General features: G+C 50.2%; 1 protein-coding gene across 3 annotated transcripts in view; it reads right to left on the reverse strand.

Annotated features, from left to right (window-relative positions):
- The window catches only part of LOC135251716 (fibronectin-like), a 32,559-nt gene that overhangs the window by 6,870 nt on the left and 7,178 nt on the right, over positions 1-18,511 (reverse strand). For 2 of the 3 annotated variants that reach the window (XM_064329416.1, XM_064329414.1), the window contains exons 12-37: positions 18,124-18,267; positions 16,094-16,215; positions 14,770-14,938; positions 14,238-14,414; positions 13,796-13,924; positions 13,379-13,468; positions 13,058-13,252; positions 12,011-12,289; positions 11,499-11,759; positions 10,650-10,744; positions 10,188-10,356; positions 9,730-9,816; positions 9,019-9,210; positions 7,348-7,620; positions 6,756-6,839; positions 6,196-6,387; positions 5,952-6,041; positions 5,543-5,809; positions 5,287-5,403; positions 4,805-4,969; positions 3,720-3,875; positions 3,104-3,217; positions 2,368-2,637; positions 1,491-1,678; positions 945-1,032; positions 587-766 (exon numbers count right to left, since the gene is read on the reverse strand). In XM_064329416.1, the coding sequence (XP_064185486.1) occupies positions 587-766; positions 945-1,032; positions 1,491-1,678; positions 2,368-2,637; positions 3,104-3,217; positions 3,720-3,875; positions 4,805-4,969; positions 5,287-5,403; positions 5,543-5,809; positions 5,952-6,041; positions 6,196-6,387; positions 6,756-6,839; positions 7,348-7,620; positions 9,019-9,210; positions 9,730-9,816; positions 10,188-10,356; positions 10,650-10,744; positions 11,499-11,759; positions 12,011-12,289; positions 13,058-13,252; positions 13,379-13,468; positions 13,796-13,924; positions 14,238-14,414; positions 14,770-14,938; positions 16,094-16,215; positions 18,124-18,267 (4,293 nt within the window). The remainder of the gene's footprint in view (positions 1-586; positions 767-944; positions 1,033-1,490; positions 1,679-2,367; positions 2,638-3,103; positions 3,218-3,719; positions 3,876-4,804; positions 4,970-5,286; positions 5,404-5,542; positions 5,810-5,951; positions 6,042-6,195; positions 6,388-6,755; positions 6,840-7,347; positions 7,621-9,018; positions 9,211-9,729; positions 9,817-10,187; positions 10,357-10,649; positions 10,745-11,498; positions 11,760-12,010; positions 12,290-13,057; positions 13,253-13,378; positions 13,469-13,795; positions 13,925-14,237; positions 14,415-14,769; positions 14,939-16,093; positions 16,216-18,123; positions 18,268-18,511) is intronic. The other variant, XM_064329415.1, reaches the window with a different exon arrangement.

An 18,511-nucleotide genomic window follows, 5' to 3' on the forward strand; every position in this document is an offset into this window, starting at 1 on the left:
TGTAATAGAAGGCTAATAATAACCTATACCCGCGCAACCCACCTCTCTGCGGGCAGCAGTGTCCGGAGGTATTTGCTCTAACCACGCACTACACCACCAGATTTCGCTAATTATTTTACCTCCTTGGTCGAGGAAGTAAGCCTGTTAGTGAAATCATGTCTTTTAGTGCAGGCCTGGAGCAAATACCTGCAGACACTGCGGCCCACAGGACCTGGAGTTGAATAGGCCCGGCCTATACGGTACAAACCCTGTTCCTTGAGATCTACTGTCCAGTAGGTTTTCATTTCAACCATAATGTGGCACACCTCATTCTACTAATTAGCAACTGAATGACATCCCTAGCTGTTGAATGAGGTGTCTTTTGTTAGGTTGGAGTGGAAACATACAGGACAATAGATCTCCAGTAACACACGTTAGGAACCACTGAGAGTGTTATAAGCAGGTAATAAACCCTACACAGCAGCAGACAGCTGTGTGTATTAAGAGGGTAATAGTACGAGTGAGATTGTAAGAGCAGAGTGTTATAAGCATGTAATAAACCCTACGCAGCAGCAGAGGGCTGTGAGTAATAAGAGGGTAATAGTACCAGTGAGAGTGTAAGAGCGGAGCTCAGGCGAGATGGTCCTTTGGATGGGGGCGTGGCTGCCGCTGGCGGGCGTGGCTTCGATGAGGAAGCCGGAGATGGTCTCCACCTTGGAGCGCCAGGTGAGCGTGATGGAGGAGTCCTTGATGTCTATGATCCGAACGCGGCGAGGGGGGCTAATTGCTGTAACGGAACGGAAGTGTAAAAAAAAAAAAATGTTAAAAAATTTAATTCAGTGGCGAGTCCAGCGCGATAAACTTTTCATAATGAATGCGGAGTGTAAAGGGACATCTTAGCTTAGCAATGGGATAAATGACCCGCACTGAGGCCAGCTGCTGGGTTACGAGAAGATCGGACTTACTGTCCAGGGTGGTGACCTCTCCCTGGAGGGGTCGGCTGGTGAGCGTGTCCTTCAGTGCGTAGACGAGGACTTCGTAGGTAGAGGCCACCTGCGAAAGATGAACGGTGATGACATCATCAAGCAGGAACGTGGGGACATGCTCATCGTAATTACAAACAATCCCACGAGACAAAGAAGAAGCAAATGCAGACTTCACATGTTTCTGATTTCTCTTCAGTGTAGAGACTGAAGTTGTTGGCAGCGAGTCCATGCTTTCATCCACCCACTCAACGGGGAATTACAAGCCTGGTGTCTGTGATGGCTTTGCTAGCCCTGGAGGGGGGCATGTCTCAGCACTGAGTTTAAACTAAACAGAAACTCAATTTGGTCTCTTATTATGCCATCAACAGAGGTCATCCATCCACACAGAATGCTGGAGAAGTACAACAGCAGCTGTTGGAAAAGTATGAAGGGAACCAAACAATGGACAAATGTCTCCGACGAGGTCAACTTGGAAAACTATGGAAAAGGTATATGGAAAAAAAAGAAAGAAAGGAAATACGTTACCATGAGCGAAGACACGAAGACCTGAGTGGTGTCCGGTGCCAGGCTGATCTCCTTGGTGGGCCCGCTCTTGTTCTTGGGGTTGATGACCACGCGGTAGCCGGAAAGCTGGGCACGGGGGGCGTCCCAGGAGATGGTGAAGGCTGAAGGACTAACCTGAGTGAATTTCAGGTTTGTGGGGGCAGGAATGGCTGTTGGGGGGAGGGTAGAGGTGGGGGGTTGGTAGAGAGATGTTAAAATCACATCTACAAACACAAACAAAAGCATGTTTTACAATACTGAGAATCCAGGCTGATTTGAAGAGTGATTGTGACATCGAGACAGCTTTTGGAGTATACACACTAGACCTCGGTCACATATGCCTTTGAAATACTTCAACTCCTTGAAGAATGGGAAAATCTGAAAACACTTCCGTGGGTTCTTAAGGTGTAATTAAACACTACAGAAGGGGATGCCAACCCTGTTCCTGGTGATCTACTGTCCCGTACTGTTTTCACTCCAGCCCTAACAAAACAACACCAACAGCAAGAGATCTCACTGAGCTGGTAATTAGCAGAGCCAGGCGTGCCAAATTAGGGTTGAAATGAAGACATACAGAACGGTAGATGTCCAGGAATCGAATTGGGCAGCTCAAGAACTGTGTTCTGAAAACTGGTGAAAATAGATGCTTCAGGCGTGCCAAATCAGGGTTGAAACGAAAGTACAGTACATCTCCAGGAACAGGGATTGGGCTTCCCAGTGTTGTGTGAAGGAAGAAACCGGTGAAAACAGATGTTTTATTTTCTGTAGGAGCTTTAATAGTGTCTAAAAGGGCTAAAATTTCCCAAATAAATGATTTAACCCGGGTCTGCTGTGGTCGTACGCTGGGCTCGGGGCCTACCTGTGGCCTGCGCCCCCTCCAGGGCGGGGCTCGGGGTGCGGTCGTGCAGGGCGATGACCCTGACGGTGTACTCCGTCCCGGGACGCAGCCCCCGCAGCTGGGCGGTTTCGGCCTCCCCGTCGGGGGCGGGGCGGAGCTCGCGCTCGCCCTCCTCGGCGCTGGAGTAGGTGACCCTGTAGGAGGTCACCGCCCCCTCGGGGGCCTCCCAGGAGATCCTCATGGAGGTGGAGTCCACGTCGGAGAAGATCAGGTCTTTGGGTCGGTCCACAGCTGGAATACGAGGAGAGGGGGGTTAGGACCTAGACGTGGGGTGGGGGGGGGGGCGCCCACCACAAAACAGAGGGGGGGGGAAAGAAGGCCCCCAGTGCATGCCAGTTTGAGGCGGTTTGGACCCGTAAACAGAGTGCTGATCTGGAAAAACCGAAAAAAAAACTCTGGCAGCAATGTTCCCAGTGAAAAACCATTTAATGAAGGAAAAACCTATAAATCCTGGTTTTTTTATGAGATGGCCTTTAAAGAGTGAGTCAATGCCATTATTCTACATGACGACTTTGACAGTGTTGGAGGAAAAAAAAACAGTGAACTCCTGTAAAATCCCTGTAAATGAAAACATTCTACTGGGGGAAAAGACAAAAAAAGGATACAATGCGTTATAAGTGTCCTTTCCAAGGGATTGTGGGTAATGTTTAGAGTTGGGTGGAGTGGGGGCCGGGGGAGGGGGGGAGGGGGGGCTCACCGGTAATTGCGGTCTCCACCAGAGGCGCGCTCTCCCCATCCTCTCCAAGGGCGAACACGCTCAGCTCGTATTCGGCTGTGGGCATCAGGCCCGAGAAGGTGATCTCCGTCTGGTCTGGAACGCAGATTGAGGGCCATCAGAAACAAAATGGTGGCCAGGAAAACGCTTCTGTGCGTACCGTTCAGCCCGCCAACCTGCCGTTTAGGATTCAGCCGTGTACCACAACCAGCGTTTCTAATGAACCATGTAGCATGCAAATGGCTGCCTGCTAGGCCAGGATAATGTGGTATAATGCTGAGGAAGCAGTGCTTGTAATGCTTGTACAAATGTAAGTCCATCTGGACAATAGAGTCTGCTAAATTACAGTTATGTACATTTATTTATTTGGCATTTGGCTAAATGTAAGTAATGTAATGCAAATAATAAAATACATACAGCTCGTGAAATTCTTAACCTTTTCAGCTCATTATGACATGGCTAAACCACCCCCCTCCATACCCCCCCCCCCCACCCCTCCGCTCCCTCACCCAAACTAAATGCAGGCAGAGATGGGGGGGGGGCGTTTTTTTGGGGTTTTTTTTGTTGGTAGAGGGCAAAAACACAGCTGAAATCCTACCGGGAGCAACCACTTCGGAGAAGGTGGGGCCTTGGCCGTTTTTGGGGGTGCCGGTGACCCGGTACCCTGTGACGGGGCCTTGAGCAGGGGTCCAGCGCACCGTGATGGTGTTGTCCTTCACGTCGGTCACCTCCATCTCAGACGGGGACTTGATATCTACGACAGAGAGAGAGAGAGAGAGAGAGAGAGAGAGAGAGATGATGATTTACACTTCCTGTGATTTACACTTCCTGTACGGCTAGCTGAGTCTCCACTCGATAGCCCTCAAAGGCAGAAGTGCATCTCTAACAAGACAAACATCTTTTATCCCAGACGGGGCCTCGATATCTACGAGACAGACAGATGATGATTTACACTTCCTGTACGGCTAGCTAATGCTCCACTTGACAGCACTCCAAGACAGAAGTGCATCGCTATGACAAATTAACAAAGTCCTGGGCACATATCCATGGTATGCGAAAATGCAAACTTGCCTAAGATGACCCGGAGTTGCTTAAGAACACCGTCAGGACACGGACACAGAGCTCTACGCTAACATTTTTTTCCAATGAGCACATGTGCTCCCAAGCTGAAAAATTTAGGAGCACACCAATGCATCCCAATTAGTAGATGCTAAATTATTTTTCCAGTTAGCACACATCGATTTTCAGGAGCAAGTGCTCATAAAATGGGTGCACCGGATTATAGATCAGCATTCCTAAAGTAAGGCTGTGATTGGTGGCCCAGGAGATCAGCATCCGTAAAATAAGGCTGTGATTGGGGGACCAGGAGATCAGCATTCCAAAAGTAGGGCTGTGATTGGTGGCCCAGGAGATCACCAATCCTACAGTGAGGCTGTGATTGGGGGACAAGAGATCACCATTCCTACAGTGAGGCTGTGATTGGTGGCCCAGGAGATCACCATTCCTACAGTGAGGCTGTGATTGGGGGACAGGAGATCAGCATTCCTACAGTGAGGCTGTGATTGGTGGCCCAGGACATCAGCATTCGTAAAGTAAGGCTGTGATTGGGGGACCAGGAGATCAGCTTTCCTACAGTGAGGCTTTGTGACTGGGGGCCCAGGTGTGATCATAAGCAGCCCGTACCTGTCCTGTGAGTGACATAGACGGGAGTGCTGGAGGCGGGACTGTCTCCTCGCCCCGTCACGGCGTAGACGGTGATGGTGTACTCGGTCCCGGGGCGCAGGTCCCGAATGGTAGCGGAGGACTGGGACCCGGGGACAGTGAACTCCTTGGGGATGCCGTGGCCTCCTGGGGTGGGACAGAGAGAGACGGAAGCGTTTTTCGGTTACAAGCCCTAAGACAGGGGCGTTCCCTGACCAAGTGTACTGGGGCACGTGGCCCAAAAAAAGGATCGTGAAAAAAAACAGAGACCACTATCACTGTCAAGCAACTAAGGGGGGGAAAAAACTAAAATTTTCAACCATGAGTGTTTATTGCAGGGGCCTGGGGTCTGTGCCCTAGTAGAGCTGTAAGTCAAGCGACGGCCCTGCCCCAAGACATTGCAATGAAACATTACAAATGGTAATAACCATGGCGTCTGGACAAAAAGAATCAGATCCACTGACCTGTCTCCCCGTGGGTGATCCTGTAGTACCGCACGGAGACAGAGGGGGCGTCCCAGCGGATGGTAATGCTGTCGGGGGTGGAGGTGGTCACAACCAGGTCGGTGGGGGCGTCCGAAACTGGGGAAACAGCGAGACGACGATAAAGTGAACGAGAATCGAGAACAGTTTGGGGAAAATACCAAAAAAAAAAAATAGAATAGATCACAGCTTTGTGGGGAAACGTGGGACACAAATGGGGCAAAAAAGGGAAACGCACTGGTTGCCTGGCGACCGGTGAGCGGCAGGCTCTCCTGGGTGCCGCTGACGGCGAGGATGTTGATGATGTACTCGGTCTCCGGGGCCAGGCCCGTCAGGGCGAAGTGGCTCCGGGTCGGGGGCAGCCTCTCCTCCCTGGAGCGGCCGCCGCTGGCCGCCTGGTAGCGGACCTTGTAGCCGGTGATGACGGCGCGCGGCGCCACCCAGTGGACGGTGAAGGAGTTGGTGGACACCTCGGAGAAGTCCAGGGCCGTGGGCGAGTCCAGGACTGTGGAATGGGGGGGGGGGAAGGGGAACAGAAAAGTAGCGGGTAAATAAGTCGCGTAGTGCTTCACAGAACGCCGATCCCTCCCTCACCCCTCCACGCCGATGGATAGAACCTTCCGGACCCCAGGTTTCCCCACACTCACTTGTCTTCTGGGTGCCAGTGACAGGCTTGCTCTCCCGCTGCTCGAACACGCACACCACGCTCACCACGTACTCCGTGTTGGGCAGCAGGTCTGCGGAGAGCGGACACACACACACGCGGGTCAGACAGTGGCACGCGGTCTCGTCGAACCGCTCGACAGGCGGCAGTTAAATTCCAACCGCCGTCTCTCCAGCCCGCGGCCCGCGGCGCGCGTACACAGGCGCGGTCGACGAAGGCGCTCTTACCGCGCAGGACGACGCTGTTGGTGTTGCCGCCCACGTTGCGCTCGGTGACGTCGTCGTCGTTGTTGATCGGGTGGTAGCGGACGATGAAGCGGGTGATGTCGGCGGACGTGAGGACAGTAGGGGCGGTCCAGGTGACCTCTATGGTGTCGGGGCCCACCTCTCCGAAATTCAGATCAGTGGGGGCAGGAACGGCTGAGGAGAGAGATGGGGGAGGGGGGGGAGCAGTGAGACTAAGCCAGAGGAGTTGAGGATGGTCTGATTTCCACGAAATCTTGCATATAAAACCCTGGCAAATACACACTCAAATTCATCAATGCTTCATTGGATTTGAGTGGAAAAAAAGGCCTTGGGAGTTAAAAAAAAAAAAAAGATTAAATGGGAGGAAAATGAGCTCCAGCTTGCGGACTGCGATTAAGTAAGAGTTTGGACTTGTAGCAAATTGGGGTTTCACAAAACAAAACCACATGGTCCCCAGAAACGGTCCCCCTTTAACACTGACGCGATAACGTTCCAAAAAAATTAAAAAACAAAAAAAAAACAAAGGAGACGCAGCCGCCTACATCTCGTCTGGTTCACCACGGGGAAACCGTTCCCAGACCCCGCCGCTTCAGGCGCAACTTTCCCATCTCCACTAATCATGCCATCTGAAATAAATAATCACAGTCACACGTCCAGATGTTCCAGCTGCAGTGCAGTCGAGTGGAAAAGCAATGCATCTTGGGTAGTCGTCAGAACTGTAACTATTGGTATTTAGGGGCAAAATTTCGAATTCGCTGATAGGCATTTTGAAGTATAAAGAGATAGTTCTTATAGAAATTAGCTGTATCCTTTACCATGCACCAACCGTAAAAATTTGGCATTTGAATGTAACCCCCAGAATGGAAGCAATTAACAGCAGTGGAACATATGGACGAACAAAAGGACAATGAAACACAGCTATTTTAAAAGGGCACTGGATGGCATCAGCAGTATAATTCAAGTACAACAAATGTCTCATACTTTTAGCCTTTCTCAGGGAATCATTTTTAAAAAGTCAAATCAAAGAACGTTGCTAAAAAAGGCAACATGGGAGATTCGAGGTGAAATGAAGTTTAAAAAAAATCTTAAATCTCGGACCCTTCCGCCACGAAAAAGAAAGATTTGTAGATTCACCAGTCTGCTGTGTGAGGGTGGTGGGCGGGCTCTCTCCGCTCTCGGTCACCGTGGTGACGCTGATGTCATAGTCGATGCCGGGCTCCAGTCCGTGCACGGTGTAATAGCCCGCCGTGGGCGCCACCATGTCCTCGAAAATGGGGACGCTCTCCCCCGCGGCCACCACGGTGATGCGGTAGCCCGTGACCGCGGTGAAGTTAATCGGGCTCCACCGCAAGCCGATGGTCGTGTCGGTGACATCGACAAAGTTCAGGTCAGTAAGCTGGGGGACGTCTAGTAGTGGGGGGGGTTAGACAGGGAACGAGGAGGCCAAAGACGTAACAGACAAAAAAAAAAAAAAAAAGACATAAAAGATATAACACAGAGACGAGACGGAAAAGCAGAAGAGATTATCGTGAGTTACACAAGCAATGCATTCTGGGAACCATGACAGCACTGTGTGATATGGGGATGCTTTACCATCACAAGTTTAGCTCGATTACAAACTACTGTCATCTCTAGTTTTACCTCCAAAGGACTTCTACCAAAATCAATCCTGTTAATTGAAAATGTACTGAAATACTACACGAGTTTAAATGAAATACTATTCAAACTAGTTTAAATTAAATACTATTTAGACTAGTTTAAATTAAATAATATCCAGACTAGTTTAAATTAAACAACCTGTGAAGCATGGGACACATCAATAAGCTATACCAGCAATAAAATATTCATAATAATCTTAGATCTTTTTTTTTTTTTTGCTAGCTTACAGGACACTTGTGTGGTAAGGTCATATCACCTATGGAAGCAGCACGGGCTATGCATACAATTCAGCAAAATTGACACGTTAGTAAAACAGAGAGTAATGCTAGCTTTAAAACAAAACCATTCCAGCAAAATGACTCGGCATTAAACGAGCCTTTAGCAGTAGCCAAGACCAGAACCGTTCCCGGCCAAGCAGAACTCTTTTCAGGAAACACGGCAGGTCAAGTTTTTAAGGATCGCGGGGCAGGACAAGGCATTCTGCTCAGATTAATAAATTGCAGTGGCTTCGAAGACGATTAAAACTAGCTTTCACTCGTGATGGCTCTGCTTAAATGCTCTTGTAACAACGATAAGGATCGAGGAAAGAGGCTAAAATATCAGATGACTCCGCTGATCCGGTGCCAGCACTTCCTGGCTCCAGTTGGCCAGTGGACTTCACCGGAAATTCTGTCCTCACATAAAATGGAGTCTAAAGAAGAGTCGCATTCCTTGACCCTCTCCAGCTCTTTACTGAGTCCTAACGCCCGATGAGACGCAACTACCCAATTTCGTTTCCAGAGCCAGGAGTTCTCTGCTGTCGTTCCTTTATTTTAGCTGGAAGTCATTTCAGGTAGTTTTGTTCTTGCTTGCATAGTTTTAACGTTCAATAGGCTAGTTGGCAGGATGCCAGTTGCACAGAGTCTATACTTCTTGCAGGTCTTTCTTGGGACTACGCTTGGCAATATACTTGTCTGCATGGTCAAGTCGCTCTGGGCAGGAGTACCTGCTAAACTTCAGTAAAGTTGAGCAAAGCTCTAGGAATTGATGGACCCATGGGGGGGGGGGGGCAGCGTGGGCGCCCCCCAAAAAAAGAGAGAGAGCACATGGGGGGTGTCGGGTGTTTGAAAGGCGGCGCCGGAGGGGGTGTGGCCTGAGCGGTCCTACCTGGCGTGACGGTGCTGGAGACGGGCTCGCTCTCCATGTCGTCCTTGACGGTGAAGACGCTGACGTTGTACTCCACACCGGGGCTCAGGTTCTCCAGCGTGCAGGAGCTCTGCCCCGCCCTCACGAACTCCTCCACGGAGTTCCCGCGCTGCCCGTTGGTGGGCGTGCACGCCACCCGGTACCCGGTGATGTCTACGAAAAAGGAAGGGCCAAGCAGAAGAAAGAGGGATGGAGATGAGGAGGAGGAGGAGGAGGAAGGGGATAGAAAAACAGTAAAAAGGTAAAAAATAATTATATCATACGCTAGGTGTGGACTAGGCCTAGAACTGAAATGGCGATGTGGATCTCGAAAGTGGTTGTGTTTATTTACACACGCAATGTACTGTTCAGTACACTATTCTACGGCTTAACACAGAGGCAAATTACAGAGCTTATATTTCTTATAACAGAGAGCATGTTTAGTATCTTGCTTAAAAGACAAAAAGGCCTCTTTATCCACAAAAGAATGGTGCATTCTGTTTATGAACTCAACCCATAATTTCCACCAGTACTGAAATGTATCCTCTGTATTCACTGCATAAACACTGAGGACTGAGAGACATGAGTGCACAGCACTGCAGGAGAACCGGGCCAAGATCACCAACACAGAGTGCAACAAAGACCAGCTGATTTTTGGCTGAACGCAGGGGGCAGAAGAGGGGTCATATTTACCAGGGGTCTTGGTGTCGGTCCACTGAACCGTCAGCTCCCCGGTGCCTGGGTTGGACTCCAGATTGAGGTCAGTAGGTGGGGACAGGCCTGTCCAAACCCAAAGGTGAACAACGTAAGAACTTTCGGAGAGACCACAGCGCAGCTCAAGTCGTCGTGTATCTTTCAAGCTCGGCACAACCAAACCCAGGGCAGCTCGCGTGCAATACAAACAACCCCAGTCTGTTTATTCAGCTGCTCATCAAAGAAATTCACCAGAGAAAAGTTTCTGTCCTTGAATACTGACCATTTCTAAAAGTACCGAATCATAGTGCTTTTGAGTCAAAACCTAAAATAACACAAATTCAACTGAATTCTTGAAACAGTAATATATTTTTTTTTTAATTCGCATTTTGAAAAGTTAACTCGGGATAACATAAAATAAAGAGTTTTTTTCGGTTAGGCTGTCTGCGTTCTCTTACGTGTGACCACGCGGTTTGTGATGGGCCTGCCGTGCTCGCGCCCGTTGATGACCGGCTGGACGCTGTAGGTGTACTCGATCCCGGGGGTCAGGCCGGAGATGTGGATGCTGCCCGAATCGGAGGTGACCTCCCTGGGAGCTTCCCCGCCCTGGCTGGGCCTCACGGACAGCTGCGGAAAGAACCGGAAAACCCGGGGTGAGGTCAGGGGGTCGAAGGTCAGGGGTGAGCCCCTTTCTCTCAGACACCGCAGGAGCCAGACTGCCTTCGCAGCCGGGGTGTTGCATTTCTGTGCCATAAAAAATCTTTTACTTCATTTATTTATTTTTCCAAGATACTAGTCATTAGCAAATCAGAATCACACAATCGAGTTCTTCTTCGCGGTGTTTTATTGACCAGCGTTTGGGCAAAAGATGCCTTCATCAGATACCAGACCTCAAATACAGCATAAATTTCTTTTTTTACCTTGTAGCCAATGCGAGGCACAGGGGACCAGGAGATGATGATGGAGGTGTCTGTGACATCAGTGCTGATGCGAGGGGCGTTGCCCATTGGCTGAGCTAAAGGAGCAGAACACAGGACACACATGTTTTTCAGTCTTAAAGGGGCAGGACACACTTGTGTTTCAGTCTTAAAGGGGCAGGACACACTTGTGTTTCAGTCTTAAAGGGGCAGGACACACTTGTGTTTCAGTCTTAAAGGGGTAGGACACACTTGTGTTTCAGTCTTAAAGGGGCAGGACAGAAATGTGTTTCAGTCTTAAAGGGGCAGGACAGAAATGTGTTTCAGTCTTAAAGGGGCAGGACACAGATGTGTTTCAGTCTTAAAGGGGCAGGACACACTTGTGTTTCAGTCTTAAAGGGGTAGGACACACTTGTGTTTCAGTCTTAAAGGGGCAGGACAGAAATGTGTTTCAGTCTTAAAGGGGCAGGACAGAAATGTGTTTCAGTCTTAAAGGGGCAGGACACAGATGTGTTTCAGTCTTAAAGGGGCAGGACACAAATGTGTTTCAGTCTTAAAGGGGCAGGACACAGATGTGTTTCAGTCTTAAAGGGGCAGGACACACATGTGTTTCAGTTTTAAAGGGGCAGGACACACTTGTGTTTCAGTCTTAAAGGGGCAGGACACAAATGTGTTTCAGTCTTAAAGGGGCAGGACACACTTGTGTTTCAGCCTTAAACTGCTATCAAACCCCGGCAGTACTAAACCGTTTCCTGACCCCCCATCCTCCCACCCCTCACCCGCCTGACAACATCCTCAGCTGGCTGCCATAGCAACCGTTCGGGGGCGGGGTTTTCCCGCCGGGAGACTCACTGGTGGTGAAGGTGCCGCGGACGCCCTCGCTGACCACGTCGCCGGCCTCGGAGTGCAGGGTGACGACGTACTCGGTGCGGGGACGCAGGTTCAGCAGGGTGTACTGGGACAGGCGCGGGGGCACCTTCAGCTGCCTGGAGTTGGCGCCCTCCGTCAGGATCAGGCGGTAGCCCGTGATCCGGGCCCGGGGCACCCCCCAGATGACGATGACGCTGTCCTCGGTCACGTTGGCGAAGCGGAGGTCGGCGGGGGCGTCGGGCTCTGGGAAAACCCGATCGCTAGTGTTACACCATCATGCCAGCCTCAGATATTCACTATTATACCCATTACATGTTAATATTAAATTTATATATAATGGGCATATATTAGTAAAAAGGAATATATAATACCTAATTAAAATATATTTAATGCACAGATTCAGCTTAGTCCTGGACTAAATTGAGTTTTTTATTAATTAATATTAAAAAAATATTTAAAATTCCCCCCCTCCCCTTGTCCGAGTCTTTACTCACTCGTGGCCCTCTCCCCGACCAGGGGCCTGCTCTCCGCCCCCCCGCTGATGGCGTAGACGTAGAAGCGGTAGACCGTCCCGGGCTGCAGCGGGGACACCTCCGCGGACGCCTCGCGCGTGACGGGCAGCTGGATCTCGCGCTGCGGCGCGCTCCCCTCCACCAGCGGCAGGACGCTCACGCGGTACCCCGAGACCCCGCCGCGGGGCGCCGTCCAGACGATGGCGATCTTCACGTCGGTCACCTCGTAGAACTGCAGGTCCGTCGGGGACGGGACTTCCTCTGCGGGGGGGGGGTGGGGGAGAGGAGAACGCGGTCGTGCGTCAGGCGTGAGGCGCGCACAAAAAAGGCAAAAGCGGGACGGGGGGGTGGGAGTGAGTCTGTCATGCGTCACATGACGCACCGCCCCCGTTGCTCAGAGTACAAACCCGCGCGGAGAGAAGCCAGGCTGGTCGCTGGGAGACTCAGCGTCCCGGTATTGGGTTAACAGACACACATTCCCTGCTCATAGCTCACCTTATAAGGGTGCACAGCTAGCGGAGGCGTTCCAACTCCAACTCCTCCGTTTCACGTACGTGTTAATGCCAGTTCATCTTTGCTCGTGTGACAAAAATATCGCTGAGCCTCTCCCCCCCCAGGAGTTCACAAGAATTATGACACTAACTCCTCACTGACACTTCCTGCGAATCCTGTGAGTTATTGCCCGAATCCACGTGCAAACGTAAACGCAGATAAACGAGTCGGATTGAAATCACTCCATATTTTTTCCCCCAGTCTTCTGTCTGCGAGGTTTCAGGTATTAACTTGACTAAAACGGTTTATAAATAGTGTTTTGAAGTAACACTATCAGTAATGAATTAAAATGGATTTCCTGAATTTTTGTTTTATCCAACCGATCATTAGTGACTTTGTAAGGGGGACTTTGGCGTGAGTTGAGCGATTGAGCTATACTTATGTAAGGGGGGGTGCATTACAGACGACGGGGGTGTGCGCACACACAGGGTATATTTGGGCTGAGGGTACACGTCGGCGGCGGCGGGGGGCACACACCTGGCAGAGGTTCTCCGGCGGTGTGGACCTGGACGAAAATGGGCTCGCTCTCCAGGGTCTCCTCCACGGCGTAGATGCTGATGTTGTAGAGCAGGCCGGGTCGAAGGTCGCTCAAGGTCACGGAGGTGGCGGTGTCGGGCAGGGTGAGCTCTGTGCTGCTGCCCTCTATGGACGGGGTGTAGACCACGCGGTACCCTGCACAAAAAAAAAACACACACACACAAAAGTGGGCGGGGTTAGAGAAGGGTGTCTCCATGGTAACCGTGAACATGAGCGCGAGCCATTGGCCCTTTTTTCGGATGAGGCCGTGGATTGGCTCACCTGTGATGGGAGCCAGGGGCTTGGACCAGCTGACCATGATGGAGGTCTCTCCCACCTCGTCCACTGCGTGCTCAGCTGGGGCATCGGGAGCTGTGGGGGGACAGGAGAGGAGTTATCACTCACCAAGAACAGAAAGGACACATTGTGTACATTACACTGGACCGGGAAAGATTCAAGTCTATTTCAATTCAACTAGATATTATTATTATTATTATTATTATTAGCAGTAGTAGTAGTACTAATAATAATAATAATAATTTCAAAAAATGTAATCCTTTGACTGGAAAAAATAAATTCTATGAACGTTATTAAATTCTTGAACTGAATTTCAGACAAACTGTATATGAGAATATGAAACGTGAAACTGAAATATGACATATGAGCCCCAGTGTCCCCAGGGGCGGGCGGGCGGCTCACCGGTGGTCTGCGAGGTGGTCAGGATGAGGTTGGGCGTGCCCTCGGGCGTCACCTCGTACACGCTCACGATGTACTTGCGCCCGGGCAGCAGCTCGCTCAGGTTGACCGAGGTGGCGGTGTGGGGCAGGTCTGGAGCACCGAAGCGAGACAGTTAAAACATTCAACAGTTTCTGAGCAGCAAGACGTTATTACGACCAGCCAATTATTACGAAAATGTAATATATCAATACATCCCACCGTTGTAAAATATATATTTTTTTAATTAGACACATCATAGAGTAGGGATAAGAAAGCCATATGCTATTCCATCAGCGGAATATTCCGATAAAGGAATATTCAGCGGAATATTGAGATAAAGGAATATTCAGCGGAATATTGAAGGAATGAAGGAATATTCCGGTTGAATGAGGGCAGCGTGATTCAAGGGGGGGGGGGGACTGACCCAGGACCACGGGTTTGGCTCCATCCTCGCTCAGCTCGTACTCCACCCGGAACCCGGACACGGTGTCGGACGCCGACACCCAGGACACCACAAAGCTGCTGGAGGTGATCTCCGTCACCGACTCCGAGATGTCCACCACCGGCGGGGGCGGTGTGGTCTCCCCCTCGGACGTATCCACTGCGGGGGAGAGGAGGCGCAACCAAAAAGCTGGTGAGATGATGTCCATCCCTCTTCACCCCCATACCCCAACTCCCCACCCCACCACCGTTAAAAAGACTGAAGAACAGAGAAGCAGCCTTCACCCCCCTTCCCCACCCCACCACCGTTAAAAAGACTGAAGAACAGAGAAGCAGCCTTCACCCCCCACTCCTCCCCACCCCACCACCGTTAAAAAAGTGTGAGGAACACAGAAACAGCCTTCACCCCCCCACCTCCACTCTCCTCCCCACCACACCACCACCATTGGAAAAAAAAGAACCCGAAGAACAGAGAAACAGGAAGTGGGCCACGGCCGCACAGGAAGTTCACTCACGGGAGCCGTAGGTGGTGGTGAAGTCGAAGCGGGTGACCTCGCGGCGGCCGTAGCGCAGGATGCTGATCAGCTGACCCTCGTACGTGATCCCCGGGCGAAGCCCCGCGATGGTGTAGGAGTTCAGGTGGCCCGGGATGGTCACCTCCTTCCACGGGGCGCGCGTGTTTTTCTGCGAGAGCGCGGGGGGGGGAACAGAGGGACAGACAGAGGTCACACCTGACTATTCCCATACGGGACAGAGACTTAAAACCTGTCCAAAAAAAAAAAGCGGGGAGGGAAAAAAACCCCACTCCTGGCACTGAGGAGCGGACATTTTGAGCATTCCTAATCCCACGCAGACCAGATCTTGTGTGTCTTTGCGACGGTTCTCTGTAAAAAGGGCCATACAAATAAAACTGAATTGAATTTAATTGAATAGATGCTTAGTCACTCGAACGCACAATCACAAGTACTAATCAAGGGACTTGGTCAATCCCAAGGACCAGAAATCATGCACTGAGCACATAGCTGATATTCTATGCAGGTTTTGTCCAGAGCTGTTTTCACCAAGGTCACAGCCTCAGCTGTGTGCAGTGCGGTTGCTGGCTTAAATGCAATACCACTCCCTTCCAGTGGAAACACTGAGACGCTTTCACCTTCTGAAAAACTGAGCGCGTTTCACGACCCGAGAGGAGAGCAGCGGGCATCGAAATGAAAAATAAATAAATAAATAAATCTTCAAACTCCGTGAGAGGAAATGTACTGGCATCTAATTAAAAATAAAAACACTGCAGCCACATGGCCGACAAAGATCACTTCCAAAAGTCACCCACAAGAATTTTTAAAGGAGCCCATTTTTTTTTTTTTTTTTGCCATAAAAGCATTTTTTCCATAGTTGAAGGAAAAAAAAAAAGACTTGGACACTGCTTTTAAGACTGCCGTATCCTTGTCCTCAGAGAGGAGTGTGTGGCTGTACCCATAATCCCCCGGGGCGGTCTGGCAGCCGGTTCTGTACCGCGCCTGTTCTCCTGTTTACAGCAGACGTCCCAGTAAGCGTTCACAGACTCCGGACGGTTTAGGTGCAACTCTTTTCCAAAATAGGCAACAATAAAAAAACATTCCTTCCTGGTATACTCAGAATGACTATCTAATGAAAGGGGGGGGGGGGGGGGTTGTGGAAACAAACATAGCAATCACCTGCTTGGATACTAACCCAGGGTGGTCTGATTAAAGAAACACATGGGACCTTAGAAGGCGTTAGACTGAAGGCATTCAGCGCTGCGCAGACAGAGGGAAAAGGTGAGGCTCGAAAGGACAGGTCAAAGGTCGGGACAGCCGCGCTCACCTGTCTCCACTTGAGGATGTACTGCGTGATGTGAGCGGAGGCGGGGGCGTTCCACTGGATGGGGTGCGAATCGGGCTGGTTCCCAGACTCTGTGATGATCACCTGGACGGGGCGATTACCGCCTGAAAAAGAGAAAGCAACGTGGTTCACAGAGACATTTTTACCCCTTTATAAATGGGCCTTGAAATCACAGTGTTTATTGATAAAATCTTACGTTTAAGGAACAACAGTGAAAAGACACATCTAACACTGTGAGATATCTGGGTCATATCAAATAATAGTGGCACTCCATCACTGGCCCAGTGTAAAATGCAAACACCAGCTGCAAGGCATTCTGGGAAAAAGGAGAAACTTGACAGTGCTGTGCAAGATTCCTGTGAGGGTTTGTGCTAGGTGATGTGAGGGAAAGTTCAAGGATGGTATGTTTATGCGACCGTTAAACCTTCAAAACCTAAATTACCCACCGAGTTTAGAGATACACATCCAAGACCAAAACCACATCAACAGCACCGATCTACTAAAAAAAAAACCCATTTGTGCAAAGCCATGGTGAAAGTCACTGCAGCTTTTGTTCTCTAGTTCACAGATCCTCAAACATCTTCAAACAAACAAGAACTATATCTATATAATAAAAAAAAACCTTTTAACGACATAATAAATAAGCTGACTGGGTCGTTCTGTACCTGGTCAGACAAGAGGGCCGTGGGAGCAAAAGCATCATTCCCCCGGAACTCAAAACAGCCTCCTCCAGATCAGATCCTAATCACAAATCTGGACTCGATTTTTCCCCAATTACAACTCCCCAGGCAAAGCAGATCTTATACAGCACAGCATTTAAATTCCACTTAGTCAGGCAACGCACCCCGGCCACCCGACTCCCCTTCACCCCCCCCCCCCGACACGCTCTTAAACGCAACTCTTAAACAGCTGCGTGTGATTCAGCGCAGGTAAGTGTGCGCTGAGAGGGAATCTGGAAACCTGAGTAACATTTTGCTTTGCCTGCACGTGCGTGCGTGCGTGCGAGGTGTGGAACGAGGACACGGCCGTCTCCGCGTAGCTCTGATCTAGCTGAGCCCGACAGCACACGCCGAACTTGTCACATGGGGACGATTCCTAAAAGAACGGCCCGACGCACACGAGGCAGGTAATAAAGAGCCTCGCCCCCCCCTCCACACACCCATTCCACCCCCCCCCCCGGGGTGGGAGAGAACGAACCCACACAGCAGCTGTCGGCAGCACCAGACTACAGCAAACAACAAAGGGTTTCCATGGAGGTAACGAGGGGAAGGAACGAGGGGTAAGAGAGTAAAGGAAAGGGGCGTGTGTAACACCCCCCATCTGCCACACATCAAAGACCCCCCACCACCTCCCAAACACACGCCCCCCCCCCAGGCCCCCACTACCACTGTGGGAGGGGATTTCCTGCTCTTAAATTTACAGGCCCGTTTACATTACATCTGACAAATGGTTTTTCCGCAGCGTCGATGAGCAGATCACACAATCGCTGCGAGTGGAGGCTAAACAATTAGCCGGCTATAATCTTTCCCCCGAACACACACACACACACAGTTCTGTCTTCAGCACATGGGACGGTCCCATTCACAGGCACACAGGGTGAAGGAGAAAATGAGTAAAATGCATATGGCGCCCAGTCCTCAGCCGCAATGAGACTGTGCCCTGCCACAGTACACCGTTCTTACTGGGACAATCATGCTATAGTACACTGTTCTTACTGGGACAATCGTGCTATAGTACACTGTTCTTACTGGGACAATCGTGCTATAGCACACTGTTCTTACTGGGACAATCGTGCTATAGCACACTGTTCTTACTGGGACAATCGTGCTATAGTACACTGTTCTTACTGGGACAATCATGCTACAGTACACTGTTCTTACTGGGACAATCATGCTATAGTACACTGTTCTTACTGGGACAATCATGCTATAGTACACTGTTCTTACTGGGACAATTGTGCTATAGTACATAGTTCTCACTGGGACAATCATGCTATAGTACACCACACTCACCAGAGCCAGTATGCTGGGGCTCACAGCTCAGCTCTCCGATGCCGTTGCCGTAGCAATAGCACCTGTACTGGATGCCATGGATGACTTTGTCCCAGGACTCGCCGATCTGGTAGAAAGCCCTGGTCTCCGGCTCCTGGCACTGATCTGGGGTCAGAAACGGAAAGTGAGGTTTAAAATAAAATTCACAGTAATATTATCACTCATATTATCCTACATAATGGAGAGGACTGAGTTGGAAGTAAATGTGTCAGGTAACGACATTTTTGTGTGAGGTTTTATTTAGCAAAGAACCGCCCTAGATTACTCTAAATTTACAGAGCTGCTATTGCATGTCAATTAAAATGACATTTGGTTGCATAGATATACATGATTAAAATTATTCAACAAC

Source organism: Anguilla rostrata, chromosome 3 (genome assembly GCF_018555375.3).
Source record: "Anguilla rostrata isolate EN2019 chromosome 3, ASM1855537v3, whole genome shotgun sequence".
Lineage (NCBI taxonomy): Eukaryota > Metazoa > Chordata > Actinopteri > Anguilliformes > Anguillidae > Anguilla > Anguilla rostrata.